The 16,142-nt window shown below is 39.7% G+C and overlaps 1 protein-coding gene across 3 annotated transcripts in view; it reads left to right on the top strand.

Annotated features, from left to right (window-relative positions):
* Window positions 1–210: 210 nt before the first annotated feature.
* The window catches only part of RAB4A (RAB4A, member RAS oncogene family), a 25,512-nt gene continuing 9,580 nt past the window's right edge, over window positions 211–16,142 (top strand). For 2 of the 3 annotated variants that reach the window (XR_006179790.1, XM_042875623.1), the window contains exons 1-8: window positions 211–354; window positions 6,049–6,072; window positions 8,552–8,632; window positions 9,183–9,297; window positions 10,249–10,311; window positions 12,393–12,547; window positions 13,484–13,579; window positions 15,903–16,063. Coding sequence is in view for 2 of the 3 variants with exons in the window: in XM_042875623.1 (XP_042731557.1) it covers window positions 324–354; window positions 6,049–6,072; window positions 8,552–8,632; window positions 9,183–9,297; window positions 10,249–10,311; window positions 12,393–12,547; window positions 13,484–13,579; window positions 15,903–16,018 (681 nt within the window). In the remaining variant the exon portion in view is untranslated. The remainder of the gene's footprint in view (window positions 355–6,048; window positions 6,073–8,551; window positions 8,633–9,182; window positions 9,298–10,248; window positions 10,312–12,392; window positions 12,548–13,483; window positions 13,580–15,902; window positions 16,064–16,142) is intronic. The other variant, XM_042875636.1, reaches the window with a different exon arrangement.

Raw genomic sequence — 16,142 nt, 5'->3', positions numbered from 1 at the left:
CTCTCCACCAGCCCGCACTGCCTCGACGAGAACACGCTCCCCGGGCAGCAGCTCTACAAGACGCACCGCAGAGGCGCGCCCCCTCTCGGCGGAACACAACGAGCTGCGCGCGCCTGCGCCGTGCCGAGGGTGTGGGAGCGGGGCGCGCATGCGCAGCGGCGGCCGTAGCGGCCGGGGCCAGGGGCGGGGCGGGGCGAGGTGAGGTGGGGCGGCGGTGAGGGGCGTGCGTTCGGTGCTGCGGGGTTGCGAGTCTCCGCCCGGCGGCTCGCTTCTCGGGTACGGTGTGGGAGCGGAGCGAGCGAGGGAGGTTTGCTACTCGCGAAATGTCGCAGGCTGCCATGTCCGAGACCTACGGTAGGAGCTGGGGGTGGGGCCGTGCGAACGGACCGTGACGGGAAGCGGGGGGCAGCGGGTGCGGCCCCGCGCAGGGAGGGAGCACGGCCCCCTGTCGGGGGAACGGCGGCCCCGAGGAGGAGGTTGGGGGTAAAGCGAGGGCTCTGTAGGTGGGCAGGGCTGGCGTTGGCCCGCAGCGGTAGCCTGCGTGCCTCTTTGCCCTAACTTTGCTCCAGCCGGCTGAGCGCGCTTGGATCGTCTCGGCTTTCCGCCCCTTTGCGTAGCGCGGCCGGTGACATCTTGCAGAACGGCAGTGCTCTCACGCGTAGAGGCTGCAGAGCCTCTGTGCCGGGGCACTAGGGTGGGTGAGAACAGCCTCGAACGCGGTGTGCTGGGTGTGTTCCTTCGTCTCCTCCGTCCTCAGCAGCAGTTCTGACTTCGACCTGTGTCTCACTGTTGGGAGAGCGCGGTCCTGGAAATAAATAGCTTCCATAGGTGCAGTACAGTGAGGTGCAATACCTCTGCTGTCTATGAGACAGCCTGTGTTGCCAGCAGGAGTTCTTATCGGTATGGAAACTGTTGGCTTCTGCTGCGCAAGCCTGTTTGCTTTCAGTTTCCACCAGTGGCTGTTTTTTCACAGTGGTCAATGCTTTGGTGTACAGTAAGCACAAGGAACTGTTGGGCAAAATGAGGCAAGAACATGAGGCAGCCCTTGAAGTGTAAGCATTGAGATCCTGCTTCTGTTTTCCGTGCTTGAAACATGTAGGCAGAAGCTGGACTAGAGGCGTGCCTTGTAGATCTAGATAAGAGTTTGGACCAACTTCTCGTAGTCTGACTTCACGTGATCAAGAGCTGGCATCGTTGCTGCTATGCTTGCGTTGGAATTGGTGGTTTTCCAAGCAATCAGATGGATCAGCAACCAGAGAAGGTGGAAAGTGTTCTAGCTGTACTCTTTAGCCTGCTTGCTATTGCAGCAGCATCGTATAGATGATTGCATTTTAAAACAAGTACACTTCAGACATTTTTTGCATTGGTTCAGTGATGCAGAATAGTAATTGTAAGCCCACTCTAACTGTTGATGCTTTCTAATTGGTTCGGTGTTCTAGAAACTATGGCCTTAACACTGAAGTTCTGCAGTTGTTGTGAGTTATTCCTTTTATTCATTTTCTGTTTGGTGTATTTTTCTTCCTAGTTCCAATGTTCATTCTTTTTGTACACGGTTAAGCTATTAGGAAATCAAGATTTAAAGTAGATGGAAAAATATGAATCATGTTATGGCATGACATAGATGTTAACAATGGTTATGTTATCTCTGACCACAGGAGTAACCAGTATCTAACTTTGCAGTGTCCTGTTGGTGCCCTGGAAAGAGGATGAGAGCAGGGCAAGCATATGGGATGTAAGATTCCTCGACCTCCAACTATTTTAATATTAATAGTTCCCAGAGCCAACAATAGTTTCTCTTGATAAACCCTCAGCAGCATTTTCTTCAATGAACTCACCCAATCTTTTCTCGAATGCAAATTTGTGTTCGTGGCACCTTTTGACAGGGAGCTCCCTATGTAAATGATCTGTTCTGTGAAAGGCCTTCTCCTCGTTTTTTGAGTTCTACTTGATGGCCAGTTTTACTTGATGACCTTAGCTCTTCTGCTGGAACAGTGTGGTATTTATCTCCATCTCCCCTCTTTGTGATTTCACTCATGGTTGCATAGACCTTATTGATGGAAAGATGAAATGCATTTGCATAAAACAACACAAGTTAAATTGCCTCCATTATTGCCATTAAAAGTTTTTAGTCTTTTTAATGTTATATTCCATAGTTCATCTAGGGGTTGGTATCACTTTTAACGGTTTTGATTGAGTTGCTGTGATTTTGAGGACTGTGCATTAATTGTCTGTTTGAAATTATGAGACATTGCAGTCTGTTTGCTAGCTGTCAGTGCTAGCTACATGTAAATGCTGTATTTCTTTTTTTTTCTTGTTAACGGCAGAGTAACTACACATAGCACTTTTACTTAGATTCTTAGATAATATTTTGGCTCTGTATTTTTCAGACTGTGGACTGTATTTTTCCAAAAGCTATTTAGAAGAAACTTACTTAGGCAAACTCTTCCTTTTCGGGATACATTTGGGTATTAGAAATATTTGGCAAGCCTTTGAGCTTTCTTAGAATTACTTGGGAATTCCTAATGCTAGGGATGGAGGTTCTTTCTTTTTTTTTTCTAAGAAATATTTTTCTGCTTAATGAAACTGCTTTACCATAACCAATCATTTTGCTTTACTCTCAGGATTTGAAAACTGTACTTTGCTCAATTCCATTCTTTTTGGAAAATCCTTACAGGGCTTCTTGTTTAATAGCAATTGTAAATTATCTGCAGTAGAAGTTATAATCCCACAATTAAGGGTGCTTCTCCTTTCTCTTACCATTGCCAGTTGCATTTAAGAAAAAAAAAAAAAAAAAAGTTTTCTTAATGAGTTGAATTTCATTGTGTATTTGATTAATATTTTTCTGAGGCTTTGGGCTTGATGTTTTCCAGGCTCCTTGGAATATCTTCATGTGTATGAATGATCTCTGAGCATTGATCTTGTTCTTGAGCAAGGTGGGAGGTGGATGGAAACACTGCCACGCTTTCAAGCCTTGAACCCGCTGCCCACCGATTGTAATACTTGTAGAAATAGGGAATGAGAAGTTGTAACTGGATGAGATATGAGTGTGAATTTAATTTTATCTGCAACTTTTTGCTACTGGTGGAGCATCAAGGGCTGGAGACCTGTGGAACTTGAGTGCCAGTTTCTACAGCAGATAGTGAAATGGACTGATAGGAAACGCAGTGTTTATTCAAATTGTAGTGGCTGCATCACACAACTGTTATAAATTTACTTGATTTCACTGGAAAAAAAATAAGTCTTTACTTCTAAGTCCAAGTTTCACCATACAAACATCCAATTATTCACTGCAAATGTTTCACCAAAATAGTACTCTCTCTTCTCTGTTGTGTTGTTAGCATGGGAGAGATGACTCAGTTTGCTCTGGGAAGCAATATTATGATAGACTGAATAATTAATAGAAATGGTGTTTGGGATGTTGTCCTTCAGTGTGTAGTTTTCCATTCTCTCTGTATTTTCAACTAGGTTTGGAGTGGTAACTTAAGTCTGACAGTACTCAGTTGAGATATAAACTGGAACAAGCTGGGATTTCTACTGTAGTACAACTACAATAGAATGATCCAATACAATCTTAAAAAATAATAATAATAATCTAAAACATGCAGCTTGTAACAGTGGAAACAAATCTCTTAATCTTCCAGTGAGTAACTCATGTTTCCTGTGATACAGTGTCTGTGGCGTATATGGATAGTTGCTACAGGACGTGTGCAGAGTTTGTCCTGCTTCCCAGTGCAAAATGCATCCATTTTCACATTATGATAAATATACATTGATTTTTAAAATGGCTTGTCCTTAACTGATAAATGCAAAACCACCTTTTAGTTTTAAATGGTGTAAGGCTAGAAGACTGCATTATCTTTGGGAAGATAGTACATTTCACTCAATCTCTTCAGTTCCTACTTCCTCTCTTTTTTCCTTGAATATCTGCTACTGCCAGTCTGATCGTGAGTCTTGTTGGAATTTGTTGTTGGAATGCGTAAGCTGCCTGTCCACTGAAATGTATTTCTTTATTGTCTAGGTAATTTGATTCATGCTTTTCTCCCAGTCCTGCCTTTCCTGCTCCCCATATATACTTAGCAAATGTATTTTCATTTATCACCTTGGTCTTCAGTTTATTTCATAGTTTGTTTTATTGCCTAGAGGGCATGGCTGTTTTGTTCATCAGGAAGCAGAGCTTCCTCCTTTTAAGCAGTCTTTATTCAGATAAAGAGCCAAGTTGAGCCAAGTTTATCTGTTCTACCTGTTTATCTTAATTGCTATTGCTAGAGAAAGGAGTAAAGAGAGATAGCTCTTCTTTTCTCTCATTTAGAGGCAGCGTACTGTCAGTAGGATTGCTTCAGAGCACTCCTCCCTTATGCAGGCTTCTACAATATAAAAGATACCTGACCAGGAAAGTTGTTTTTGTTTTTAGTGACATGAATGAAATACTGCTCATCCTTTGGAAACTAATGAATGTATGTTCTACCCTTTATCAAGGATTTGGTAGAAGACTGATCTATGAAAGAGGATATAATTTTGTCGATTCCCCCCACCCCACCCCTTCTGTATTAAGAAGAATACAGGAAACAATTCATGCTACATTTTAAAGACTGAGCTGCAGTGGTTTGTTCAACTTTTTTCCCTCTGCTGGAATCAATTTCAGTCAAAGGAGGAGGTTGGACATCCTGGGGTGGTTTCCACACCAACCATCTGGTTTTGATCTGCCATGGTAGTTGAGTCAAAGCCCACGATTGTCTCCCTTCTCCTCCCCCCTCAGCCCTTTCCTTCCCCTGCACACAGCAGTTCAGCTGCTGGTGCTTCTTTGGGGTGGAGCCGCAGTGTTACTGATTGCTTTTCACCTGTGCTGGGGAACAGGGATCTGTCCCATTGCCTTGCTCCATGTAACCCCTACCCAGTGTGGGACCAGGTGATGCATGTAGCTTACTGAAGGCAGTAAGTTGATTCTTTATGACGTCTTATTTTCCTAAACAGCCAAGATATGCTATCTTTAATCTCTTTATGCTTTTTCTAGTGCATGTCTTGCCGCCCTTTTTCTTTTTGGCGTGATGTTTAATTTTCATTTTAAATCCTTTCTCTATATAAAGACATTATTTACAGGCAAAGTACTTTAATTTATCCAGATCTTCATAGTAGCCAGAATGATAGCAAGCATTTTTAACATTGCAATGATGTTCCTTTTCAGCTTCTCAGCGAAGGAGGAACAACGGAGTTCATAAGAAAAACTTCGCTAGGGTGACAGCCTTAGTGGCTAACTGGAATGTTAGAGCTCAGAGCTTCTTTGTCAATTGGAGGGGGAGAAAAAAAAAAAACAAACCACAAAGCTATGAAATGAGTTAACTCCTCTGGGAGAGGAGTTCTTTCAGTCTGTCTCATTCCGTTTCAGAGCCGTGCTAAATTTTTTTAGGTGCCCTTACAGTTGAAAGAGAAGATATTTCTTCTGAATCAAACAATGAGGACATTATAAAAAACACTACCAATAATGCTTGTGGTTACCTTGCAAAATGACACCATAAGAAATACATTCTGGAATAGTAAACTGAAAAACTATTCTCTCTCTTCTTATCTGCTATATTTCTTCATTGAGAGCATTTCTAGATTCATAGCCCAGCACGTCAACTCAATCAATATGGGTATTTGTGACTTTTGGTATTGGCACATGCCTTTTCCTGTCCTTGTTTCGTGGTGATTAAATGTACACGGTATTCCACGTTTCCTGAAACACGTTGTCTGATGCTTCTGGATCAACTATTAACGTAAGCTGAACTGAGAGCCTTGTGCTCTTTCAAGCAATTTATGTAAAGTCATTTCAAGTGATAGAAGTACGCTGTGAACGTGACTGCAGAGTGTTAATTTCCTTCCTCCACAAGTTTGCATGCTCTGAAAGGTTGCTGCTTTCCCCAGCGCAAAAAGATTTTCATTTTTATAGAAGCTTTGGCTGTTTCCATTCTATGAGTGATTAAAACAGACTTCCTTACAATTCACGTGGTTACTGTATGAAACTGCAGTTTCAAGTTTCACCTTAGAACACTTGTTTGTTTTTTTTGGCAGATGGAAGCATTTTTTGTCTACCAGGTAAGCAGATAATGAATAATCATCTATCCAAATATTTATCATAGAAGAGATTCCCACTTAAAGTTGCCTGGTGCAATAGAATCTTAATGAGTTAGGAGTCTACCTGTAAAATGCTGTTATGATATCAATGTAAAGGAATTAATATGAGGTCTCCAATATTACTCTTGCCCTCAGAGCAAGATATGAAGCGCCTCAAATCAAAGCACCTCAGGAAAAATACACTGCTGTTCTCAGTCTGTTCCCTATCAGTCCCTGACAGTGACACCGTTGTCTCAGAATTTCTTGCTGGCTGGCAGCCTGGCCGCACAGAATGGAGCATCTTGTTAAATGTGCTGCTCGACATGGATTGTAAAATATGCCTTTATTCAACCACATTTAACAACCAGGGCCTGAAATGACAGAGAAATTAGAGTAGGAATAGAGTGTTGATATGATGTGTCTCCTGTTGTAGTTTGATGGTAGCTGATAAATTGTATTAGTCCATGGGAGGGGGGGGAAAAAAAAGGTATATTTGGTTTACTTTTTTTCACTTGTTCTTGACAGGAAATTCTGGCAAGCAGCATTTACCAAACATGTAGGAGAACCAGTTTTAACTGGGTTTCAAATTTATTTTTGGAAAAGCTGCAGAGACAACAGTATTCTACTTGCAGATGTCTCAGAACATTTTGCTTTTTGAGGAACTCTTTGGAAGTGATAAAACCAGTGAGATTACACACACCCACATTGGTTAAATATATGGGAAGGTGCACAAAGTAGCTCACTATTTGGTCCATAAAAGAGAAACTTTCACAGAGGATTTTTTTTCTTAACCAAATGCTTAAGGGTTATTTATGACTTACATGCATTTCATGCTAACAGTGGAGATTTGGTAGTCTGAAGGATGATATATTCTGAGCCTCAGTGTGTTTTGCAATTGAAATGATGTAAAGGGTCCTTCTGTACAGGAGATAATAGGCAGTATTTCAAAACCTGGACCAAAATCTCTTTTCTTGGTCTAGAAAGCACAAATGGCTGAGTGGGGGCAGGAAGAACGATAGGACTTTGGAACAGAATGTCTAGAGACTGTAAATGATTCTATTTGTAAGTGAGAAAAGGCAATCTCTTCTTTCAGAATAGAGTCCATTCCAAAGTCTGTTACAATGTTTGAAACAAAAAATCATGTAAAGATGATATGTAAAAATAATACTTCATTTTAAAGATAACACCTGAAGGACAGCTGAAAACAGAGGATGTTGGACATTCCTGGATTCATAGCCCTCACTTTTGCTATTGAATTTTCAACAGTGGGAAACTGCTTACCATGAATAAGAATATAAGATACTCTTATTTAGTTAAGTTTTCATAGAATCATAGAATCTTGAGCAACCTGGTCTAGAGCGAGGTGTCCTTGCCTGCAGCAGGGGGTTGTGGACTGTGTGATCTTAAATGTCTCTTCCAACCCAAACCATTCTATTTGGTGTTCCTGCTACAGCAGGGTGATTGGACTAGATGATCTTTTGAAGTCCCTTCCTATCCCTGACATTCTGAGATTCTGTGATGCTCTAATTCCTTCATGAAGGAAAGTAATTGGGCAGATTTCTTTGTGCATGTTAAATTCAACTTACAAAGCCAGAGGTTCAAACAAAATTCTCATGAAATAATGAATCAGTGCTTTGACTGAGTGTATTCCTGTTTTTATTCTGCCATCCCATGAACTGGTATTTACTGTAACGCATTTGACAGCTTTGAACAGTGTTAATGAAATTAATGCTAGGTTTTTATTTTTGTTTGTATTGCAAGCTTAATCCTTTGCATTGCATGCTTATCTGTTGTCTTCTGGAGACCTACTGTGTTTATAATAGAAATGATGCAATAAAGTTGTAAAGATGACTGTAAAAAGGATGCTGTTGGTAGAAAAATAAATAGTTGGGAAAGTAATCGTAAGCATTGTTATCATAGTTTATCAGTGCAAATCTTTGAGAATGATAAGACGAGGAAGCTTTCTTCGATGGTTAGCAAAACTGGAAAGGTAGTATCAAAGCGGTGTCTGTAACAAGACAGAAGAGATTTTGAGTATCGCCATTACTAAATGAACGCTGATGTCAATGGCACCTAAGTAGGTGAAGTGCCAGAAATAACTTCCTTAATTTGCCATACGGAAGAAACACAAAGGCAGAGATTCCAGAATAAAAAAGCCTCACTGGTAAATTTGTAGAGAACACATTCCACTTTTTTGCAGATTATACAAGTATTAAAAGGTCTGTTGGGTTTTGTTGGAGCTGATGTTGTTATAGAGGGCAATTGTACTGACTGTAGCTAATAGTTTATTTACCCGTAAAGTAGGTTGCTGGTAGAAAAGTCAGCCAGATGCCTTCTGATTCCATCATTTTCATCTCCGGTTGTCATTCTTGTATCTCCATAAACAAGTAACACTCTTTGCTCTCACTTTCTAACATCTGTAAAAGTTAGCAATTTTTTTTTTTTTTTTTTTAATCTTCAGATTTCCTGTTTAAGTTCTTGGTCATAGGAAATGCTGGGACTGGAAAATCCTGTTTACTACACCAATTTATTGAAAAGAAATGTAAGTATACGTGAGCGCAGCAAGGGTTCCCTAAAGGGTTATCGTCCTCAGCCAAACTGTAATTCTCTTGAGAAACAGCTCTGATATTATGATGTATAATCAAGAAACTTACTGCTGAGAATATGTACAGTAGTGTCTTAACATTAAAAAACAAACATATTTTGCATATTCATGGAAAAGACTGGCATTTTGTGCTCTGCTTTTCCTTCTTTTTTTAAATTGCCATGCAGTATTAGAAAACAAAATTGAAGAAAATGTTGTTTTTCCATCATTAGTGGCAGCCATAATAATATGATTAAGGCAGGCCATTCTAGTAATAATTTTTAATTCATTGGGGTGTTCAAAACTTGTAAGAAATCTTTTTTCTGCATGATGGCAATAGCTGCACTGATTTTGTTTGTTCAGGTAGTAGTTTGTCATTTGAACACCAGAAAATTTTAATTGCACCTACGTTGGATTTAATGAAAACTACTTATTCACCCCAAATGTTCTCCAAATAATAAATCTGTTTTTTCTTTTTTTTTTTTTTGTCTTTTTTTTTTTTTTTTAGTTAAAGATGATTCAAATCATACCATAGGAGTGGAATTTGGTTCAAAGATCATAAATGTTGGTGGTAAATACGTGAAATTGCAGATATGGGATACAGCAGGACAAGAGAGATTCAGGTACCCTTTTCAGCCGTTTTATTAAATGTTGTTTCTTGTTAAATCATTACTTTGGATGTTGGGTATTATCTATTCCTGCTTAAAAGCAGGCGTATATCAAATTTGGCAAAGCAGGTATGTGTTTGAGTATATTTGCTATCAAATATTATCTCTCAAAGGCTTTTTTATTGGGTGGGGGGGGGGGGGCCCTGTTTTGCTTGTTTGCAGAGTATAGAGAGCTACCAATGGTTAACAAAGGTGAGCGCAGTGGTGAAAGTCTGGGGAATGGACTGCAGTCCAAATACTCGTCCTCTAACAGGCAAAGCCAGGCAGTGATATGCAGTAAGATGTCTCCAGTCTGTTGGCTAGATACCATGAGATTGTGAGGAGCTTGTTCTAGAGGCTCATAAAAATGATGTTCCTTTAAGTTGAATGCATTTATGGATGTGCAGGTTATTTTCTTTGGGTACTTTTTATAATCTATGTGAACTATTTCTTTTTAAGACTAACTTAGCATACTTAGCAGTCTGTTTTTAATTCATACTCTACCTTTTGAAGAATGCTTTGTGTTCTTTGCTTCCTTTTTAAGGAGTCTTAAGTTGTTCAATGGCATTTACTTCATTCTCCCTTTACTGCTGAAAGATGAAACATAACTGTGGCATGAAAGCTGAGCAGTTACCACCAGCAGCTCCCAGTTCTGTGTCAGGCCGTATTTCAAATGTATCTTCAGCAGGACATGGATCAGAATAGACTTTCAGAAATCACTGTATGACTGCATTCCTTGAAAACTTGTCATCTTGTCATCGAAAGCCTAGTTATAAGTTTTTGCTGCTGCATTATGATTAAAATCACTTTTTTATTTTTATTAAAAAAAAAGATAATTGTTTACATAATACAGTAGATACATGAAACCTAGACTTTAAACAAAGTACACAACAAAAATGTATATCTATTCTGTCAATTATATTTCAGGTCTGTAACAAGAAGTTACTATAGAGGTGCTGCAGGTGCTTTACTTGTCTATGATATAACCAGGTAAGAAAACTAGCTCCTCTTTGGTTTATTGGCTGTCAGAAACAATTAATGAATAACTAGAATCTCTCCCATGTATCTAATCTTCTGACAGAGAATAGACAAAAAGAAAAGAAATACAAAATGTATTGCTATTTTAGTGCATATCTAAGCCTTGGAACTTGCTTACATGACATATTATTTTAAACTGAGACAGGAGGTTTGGGTTAGATACTAGGAGGAAGTTTTTCACCCAGAGGGTGGTGACGCACTGGAACAGGTTGTTCAAGGAGGCTGTGGGTGCCCCATCTCTGGAGGCATTCAAGGCCAGGCTGGATGTGGCTCTGGGCAGCCTGGTCTGGTGGTTTGTGACCCTGCACAGGTAAGGGGGTTGAAGCTGGATGACCATTGTGGTCCTTTTCAACCCAGGCCATTCTGTGATTCTATGATTATGAAAGCCATAAATGTACAAAGGCTCAGGGGGTTAGACAATTATGTAGGAATTGGCCCACCAGTAGATGTTATCATGCTAGACTATGTGCAGCCAGTGGCTCAGGAAGTCTGTTAACAACAGCTGTTAGGAACTGAATAAACTGAGAAAAGATCACTGTGTGTCTTGTTACTGTGTTTTTGATCTATATTTTGCATTCATGGTTTTCCAAAGAGATAAACAAACCTCTGAACTGGTCTGTGCTTCTCAGTTTCATGTCCTTGAGAACAAATAACCTGACACTGGTGGTATGCAACAGAAATTTAGAGCAGTCTTAAGCCACTTGTAATATAGCCACTTGTAAGGTAGCACGCGTCTGTGGAAGCGTCTGCTTATTAGTGTGCTGGTGTAACAGGTCATCATCTGGAGAAGCTAGCTTTACCCATGTGTTCTGTAACTATGGCCCAAAAATATTTTAATCTTGTTTGTTTGCTGTGGGATTTTTGTTTGTTTTAATGTTGTAGGCAGCCAGTAGAATACCTTACCATTGCACACTTCTGCTTTTTTTTTTTTTTCTGGCCCTGATAGGCTAATGCTTGTCAGATAAGCTTTGTGTTGGTTAATGATGACTCGCTGTATGTATTGCTTTTTTTCCTGTGAGTGTACTGTTGTACTGTTTTCCCTTGAGCACTCTTCAAAATCAGTGTTTTGTGCTTGAGGTCAGCTGAGCTCATTTGTCAGTCGGTCTTCTTGATGGTTTTAGCTTTGCCCACCACTATAATGACTACTGATGTAAGCAGGATAAATGCCTGTGATGTTTTTGGTCTTAAAACAAATGTGATACTTCAGGCCTGCATTTCTCCATTAGCATAGTTAATTCTTATAATACCATCTGGAACTTAATTATTGAATTCCATATTAATAACTCATCACTATTCCTAAATTCCGTGCACAGAAAGCTGAAACTACATTAGCACTTCAAATTTTAGCCTTTCACATTAACAAAGTATCTTGTTATTTATTTTTATTCCAATCTGTGGGCGTTTTGCATCAATAAGAAGTAAGCTACTACTTCTCAAAGGCTACGTGTAGCCAAATGCACCATGAGCTATATATGTGTTTAATCATCTGTTCCCCTTTTGTCTGGGGTTGTCACTCCAAAACATCTTAGTGACGCTTCAGAAGAGATCTCGCTTTCAAAGTTCTTAGGAGCTGCAGCTGGGATTTCATGTGTTTCAGCTCATGGGTCCTGGTGTCTAGATGATAATTTATTAATCAGAATGACTACCTAATGAAAGGAATTAAGGCAGTGGCGGAGCAGAACATTCATAAGCACTGTGAGAAATGAGCTGAGCGGTACTGCCTTTATAGGCTCTAGCAGCAGACTATACAGTGTTTCTTGACTTCAGAGAGAGAAGCTGCTGAAAAGAAATTATCTGGGTTTGGTTGTGATTGATTTGATTTTGCTTTTTAAGAACTTTACCCTTCTTGTTTCGTGAAGGAACTTGGTACTCTCCCCAGTTTGTTGTTGGTGTAATTGAGGTGTGTAGGTGACTTGTCTGACTAGTACAGTCTTGTGGCTTGGCAATAATGTAGATTTGCCTTCAAAAGTTTTAGTTCAGTGATCTGCTTGCTAGAAATGAGCATTTTCTAACATGGGGTTTTTTCATCACAGCCGTGAAACCTACAATGCTCTCACTAATTGGCTGACAGATGCAAGAATGTTAGCAAGTCAAAATATTGTGATAATACTGTGTGGAAACAAAAAAGATCTTGATGCAGATCGTGAAGTAACCTTTCTAGAAGCATCCCGATTTGCACAAGAAAATGGTAAGTAGTAAAAAAATCTTCATGTAATGCTGAAAGATGTTTAGTACTTAAAACAGTTTTTTTTTGCTGTTTTTGGCTGGTTTTTTTGTTTGGTTGGTTGGTTTTTTGCTACTAGAGAATACTTTGGTCTGCTGTATCTGTTATCTTTTCTGAGGGAGACATGAGGACAGTGCCTGTAATAAGAACTGCATGTGCTATTTGTCCTGCTATTGATGATTCTTCCATTCAGAGCTGCTACTTAAAGAATATCTTCTATGTGGTGTCGTATTCCTTAGAGTATGTAAGATGACTTTTCTTGTTACCTTGCAACGAAGGAGCTGGAGAGAAAATACAGAGTAAGGTTTCCTGGTTTTTAGCATCTTGCAGACTTTCCAGATCGTAGTCAAGATGGAGTGGGGTTGGCTGCAGTTGAAAGCAACCAACTCAAACAAAGTTCAATATATGTTGTGGATCCAGAAAACTGATCTGTAGTGTCCAAATTTTCAGTCTGTGGAGGCATGTTTCTGTAGCAGCTGAAGCCAGTCTGACCTTTGTGCTGCAGTCCTACTATCAGTAAAGTCTCTCTTTAGTTTTATAAATTGATTATCGGGTCTTTTCTACCATGTATTTTACTGTTGTTGCTGGCTTTCCTCTTGCAAATAGCTTTCTGTTAACAGGAGCCTATATGAAGTACTTTGTTTTCATGTGCTGTTTTTGCACGTGCAGCCCAGGTAATTGTGTTTAGAGTCTTAATTTTTATATTCCTGAAGTTTTAGAGGAAGTTTTTGTGTGTCTAGAAGTTTTGCTTTCATAAAGTAACTGTTTCAGGACCATGCTATTGGAGGATAGCTCTCAACAAGTCTAAGAAAAAAAAGTTTCTATTAATTTTCATGCTTGATTTGCTGTATCAGATATTCCAGGCTTGCTTTGAGATTGTTTTTCTGGTGTCCAATGCAGAGCTGATGTTTTTGGAAACAAGCGCACTGACGGGGGAAAATGTTGAGGAGGCCTTTGTACAGTGTGCAAGAAAAATACTCAATAAAATTGAATCAGGTAAACAGAAATTAATATTACTTTAACCTTTTTTTTCCCTAGAAGCTTAAAGCATGTGTTTAAGTATCAACATCTAAAGTTATTTAGTTGTGGTAATATAACCCATTTGTTTTATAGCTGTTTGTTATAACAGGAATGAACATTCAGGTAAGATCTGTGTACCTAAAAAGGGGGAAAGGTGCATTGTGGATGTACAATATTTACCTTAATAGTGAGCTCAGCGTGTAGGTTGCATGTTCTGTGGATTATGTGCATACTACAGTGAAGCCTGACATTAGACAGCTTTAACAAAGCAGAAGAAGAACATGATGTAAGGGCATAACTTTTAATTCTGCTTCTCATTTACTGCAGGCAACATGATCAAGAGAATTTGAACACTTAACACAAAATACCAGGGATGTTTCCTAGCAACTGTGTTTCTCTGATGTGACCTTCCTGGCTTTAGCTGAAGTCATTTTTCTTTCTGCAGATCTAGAAATATGCCAGAAACTTCTCAGTACAAGTGGGCAAGCTTTTGTCAGAAATAGGCTCTGATGTGTTTGTGTCACTAGAGCTAGTCTGTTATTCTGATTTTTCTCTCATTTTTTCTTACTCATTTTGAATGCCAAAAAAAAAAAAAAGTACAATATTTTCATAGAAATTTCCTCATTACTGCATCAAAATCAATGTCAAATAGCCTCCTTCATTTTAAACAAAACAAACAATAAGAAAACCCCAACAAAATAAAAAAAGAAAAGCAAAAACAACAACAAAAAGCAGCATTTGGCTAGTTAGTATTCCCATAACTGATATAAAGAGGCATTACCATAACAGAAATAAGTCCAGCTTTCTGTAAGCTGCTTGTCCTGTCCCTTCTATCAGCAATCATGCACTGAATCATGAAAAAATTGAGTCTGGAGAGAACTACTGGAGCTCTCTGGTCCAGCCTACTGTTTTAGATTCAGCTTCAAAGTGAAAACAGGTTGCCCACAGCATATTGAAGCATACTGTGAGATGCTCAGAGACTGGAGGTTCCACAGCCCCTTTGGACAATGTGTTTCAATGCTGACTGAAGTATATAGTGACATTTTCATTTCCCTTGTGTTCAGAAATTCTCCTTGTGCAGGCTGTATTTCTTACCTCTTCTTTTATTATTTCTGTGTGCAGTCTGGTTCTAGTCTTCACATCCATAAAACCATGCAATCATAGATATAGATTCCCTCTTAGCCTTCTCTCTTCCAAGCTAAGCAAACACAGCTCCCTTAGCTTCTTTTTGAACATAGTGAGCTTTGGCCTGCAGCTGCCACAGCAGTCTTTTCCTGGACTCTCTCCAGTTCTGGTTCTTTGTTACTGGGGAATGCAAAAATGAACACAGGGTTCTAGATGTTCTGGATGATTCTGTGTGGATTTGAGCGTGCCAGGTAGAGCAAAATAATCATTTCCATCAGCCTGCCGGCCACAGTCATGCTGTAACAGCCCTGTGCATTATTTACCCTTTGTCACAAGTGCATGCTGCATCTCGTGGTCACTTTGTCTGTTAAGATCCCTGGTTCTTTTTTTGCAGCGTTGCTACCTAAGTAGTTGGTCCCCAGCCTGTACCTTTGCTTGGCCTTGTTCTGTCACAGATAAAAGGCTCTGTGTGTGTAGTTGTTGAATTTCACAGGATTCCTGCTGTCCTCTAGCTTACCCGTGGTATTTTCTGAATAGTAGCCCTACCCTCAAGCTGGTGTCACGCTCAGCATGTTGTCATCTCCTAACTCAGAAGAACTGATCTGAATTATTCAGGGGTATTTTTTATTTTAACTAGTTGTTTCTAATTTTGGCCAGTTCTCCGTGGATCTGTAGGGAAATTTCTGAAGGCACAGGGTGTGGAGTAAACCAGTTACAGCAGTGGACAACAGAAGCAGGGAAGGCTGAAGCCATTTCTTCTTGGGCAGTGCTTTGTGGACTCTGAGATTGATCCATTTTTGTTTGGCTTGGTGTATTTACAGTGCTTCTTTCCTTACATAGTAGAATCTGAAAGCATGTGTCTCAACATGAAGCAGTATTTGCAGAACATGTTTTAGGCATTTCCTTTTTAAGAAGTAGTTAGTAGAAAAACACTTAATGTTGCAGCCTAGCTCAGCAATGAGCTGCTTCGTCATTATCATTAAGGACCCACAGCTGAAATTACAGGATAAAATAGTATAGTTTTGAAGTTGCCTAAAAATAAACAGAATTGCAGTAGATCTCTCCATAACCAGAGCAGAGTGCCATTACATATTTGTTTCTGATACTGTCATTTAAATTGGTATGTATTATTTGCAAGTAATCTATCTCCTGTGACCATTTTGTTTCTTTTCAGGAGAATTAGATCCAGAAAGAATGGGCTCAGGTATACAGTATGGAGATGCTGCCTTGAGACAGCTGAGATCACCACGAAGAGCACAAGCACAAAGTGCTCAGGAATGTGGGTGTTAAAGAAGCAAAACACAAAATCCAAAATACTCACTTTAGATACAGAAGGTAAGATTACAGAAATCTTGGAGCGTTTCATAAGTTACCATATTTGAGAAATATGCCCTATCAAGTGCTTGGCTTTTTC

Source organism: Lagopus leucura, unplaced genomic scaffold (assembly GCF_019238085.1).
Source record: "Lagopus leucura isolate 7727_CA_CO unplaced genomic scaffold, USGS_WTPT01 Super-Scaffold_73, whole genome shotgun sequence".
Lineage (NCBI taxonomy): Eukaryota > Metazoa > Chordata > Aves > Galliformes > Phasianidae > Lagopus > Lagopus leucura.
Note: the sequence above shows the minus strand (reverse complement) of the source record. Positions and strands in the feature narration are given on the sequence as shown.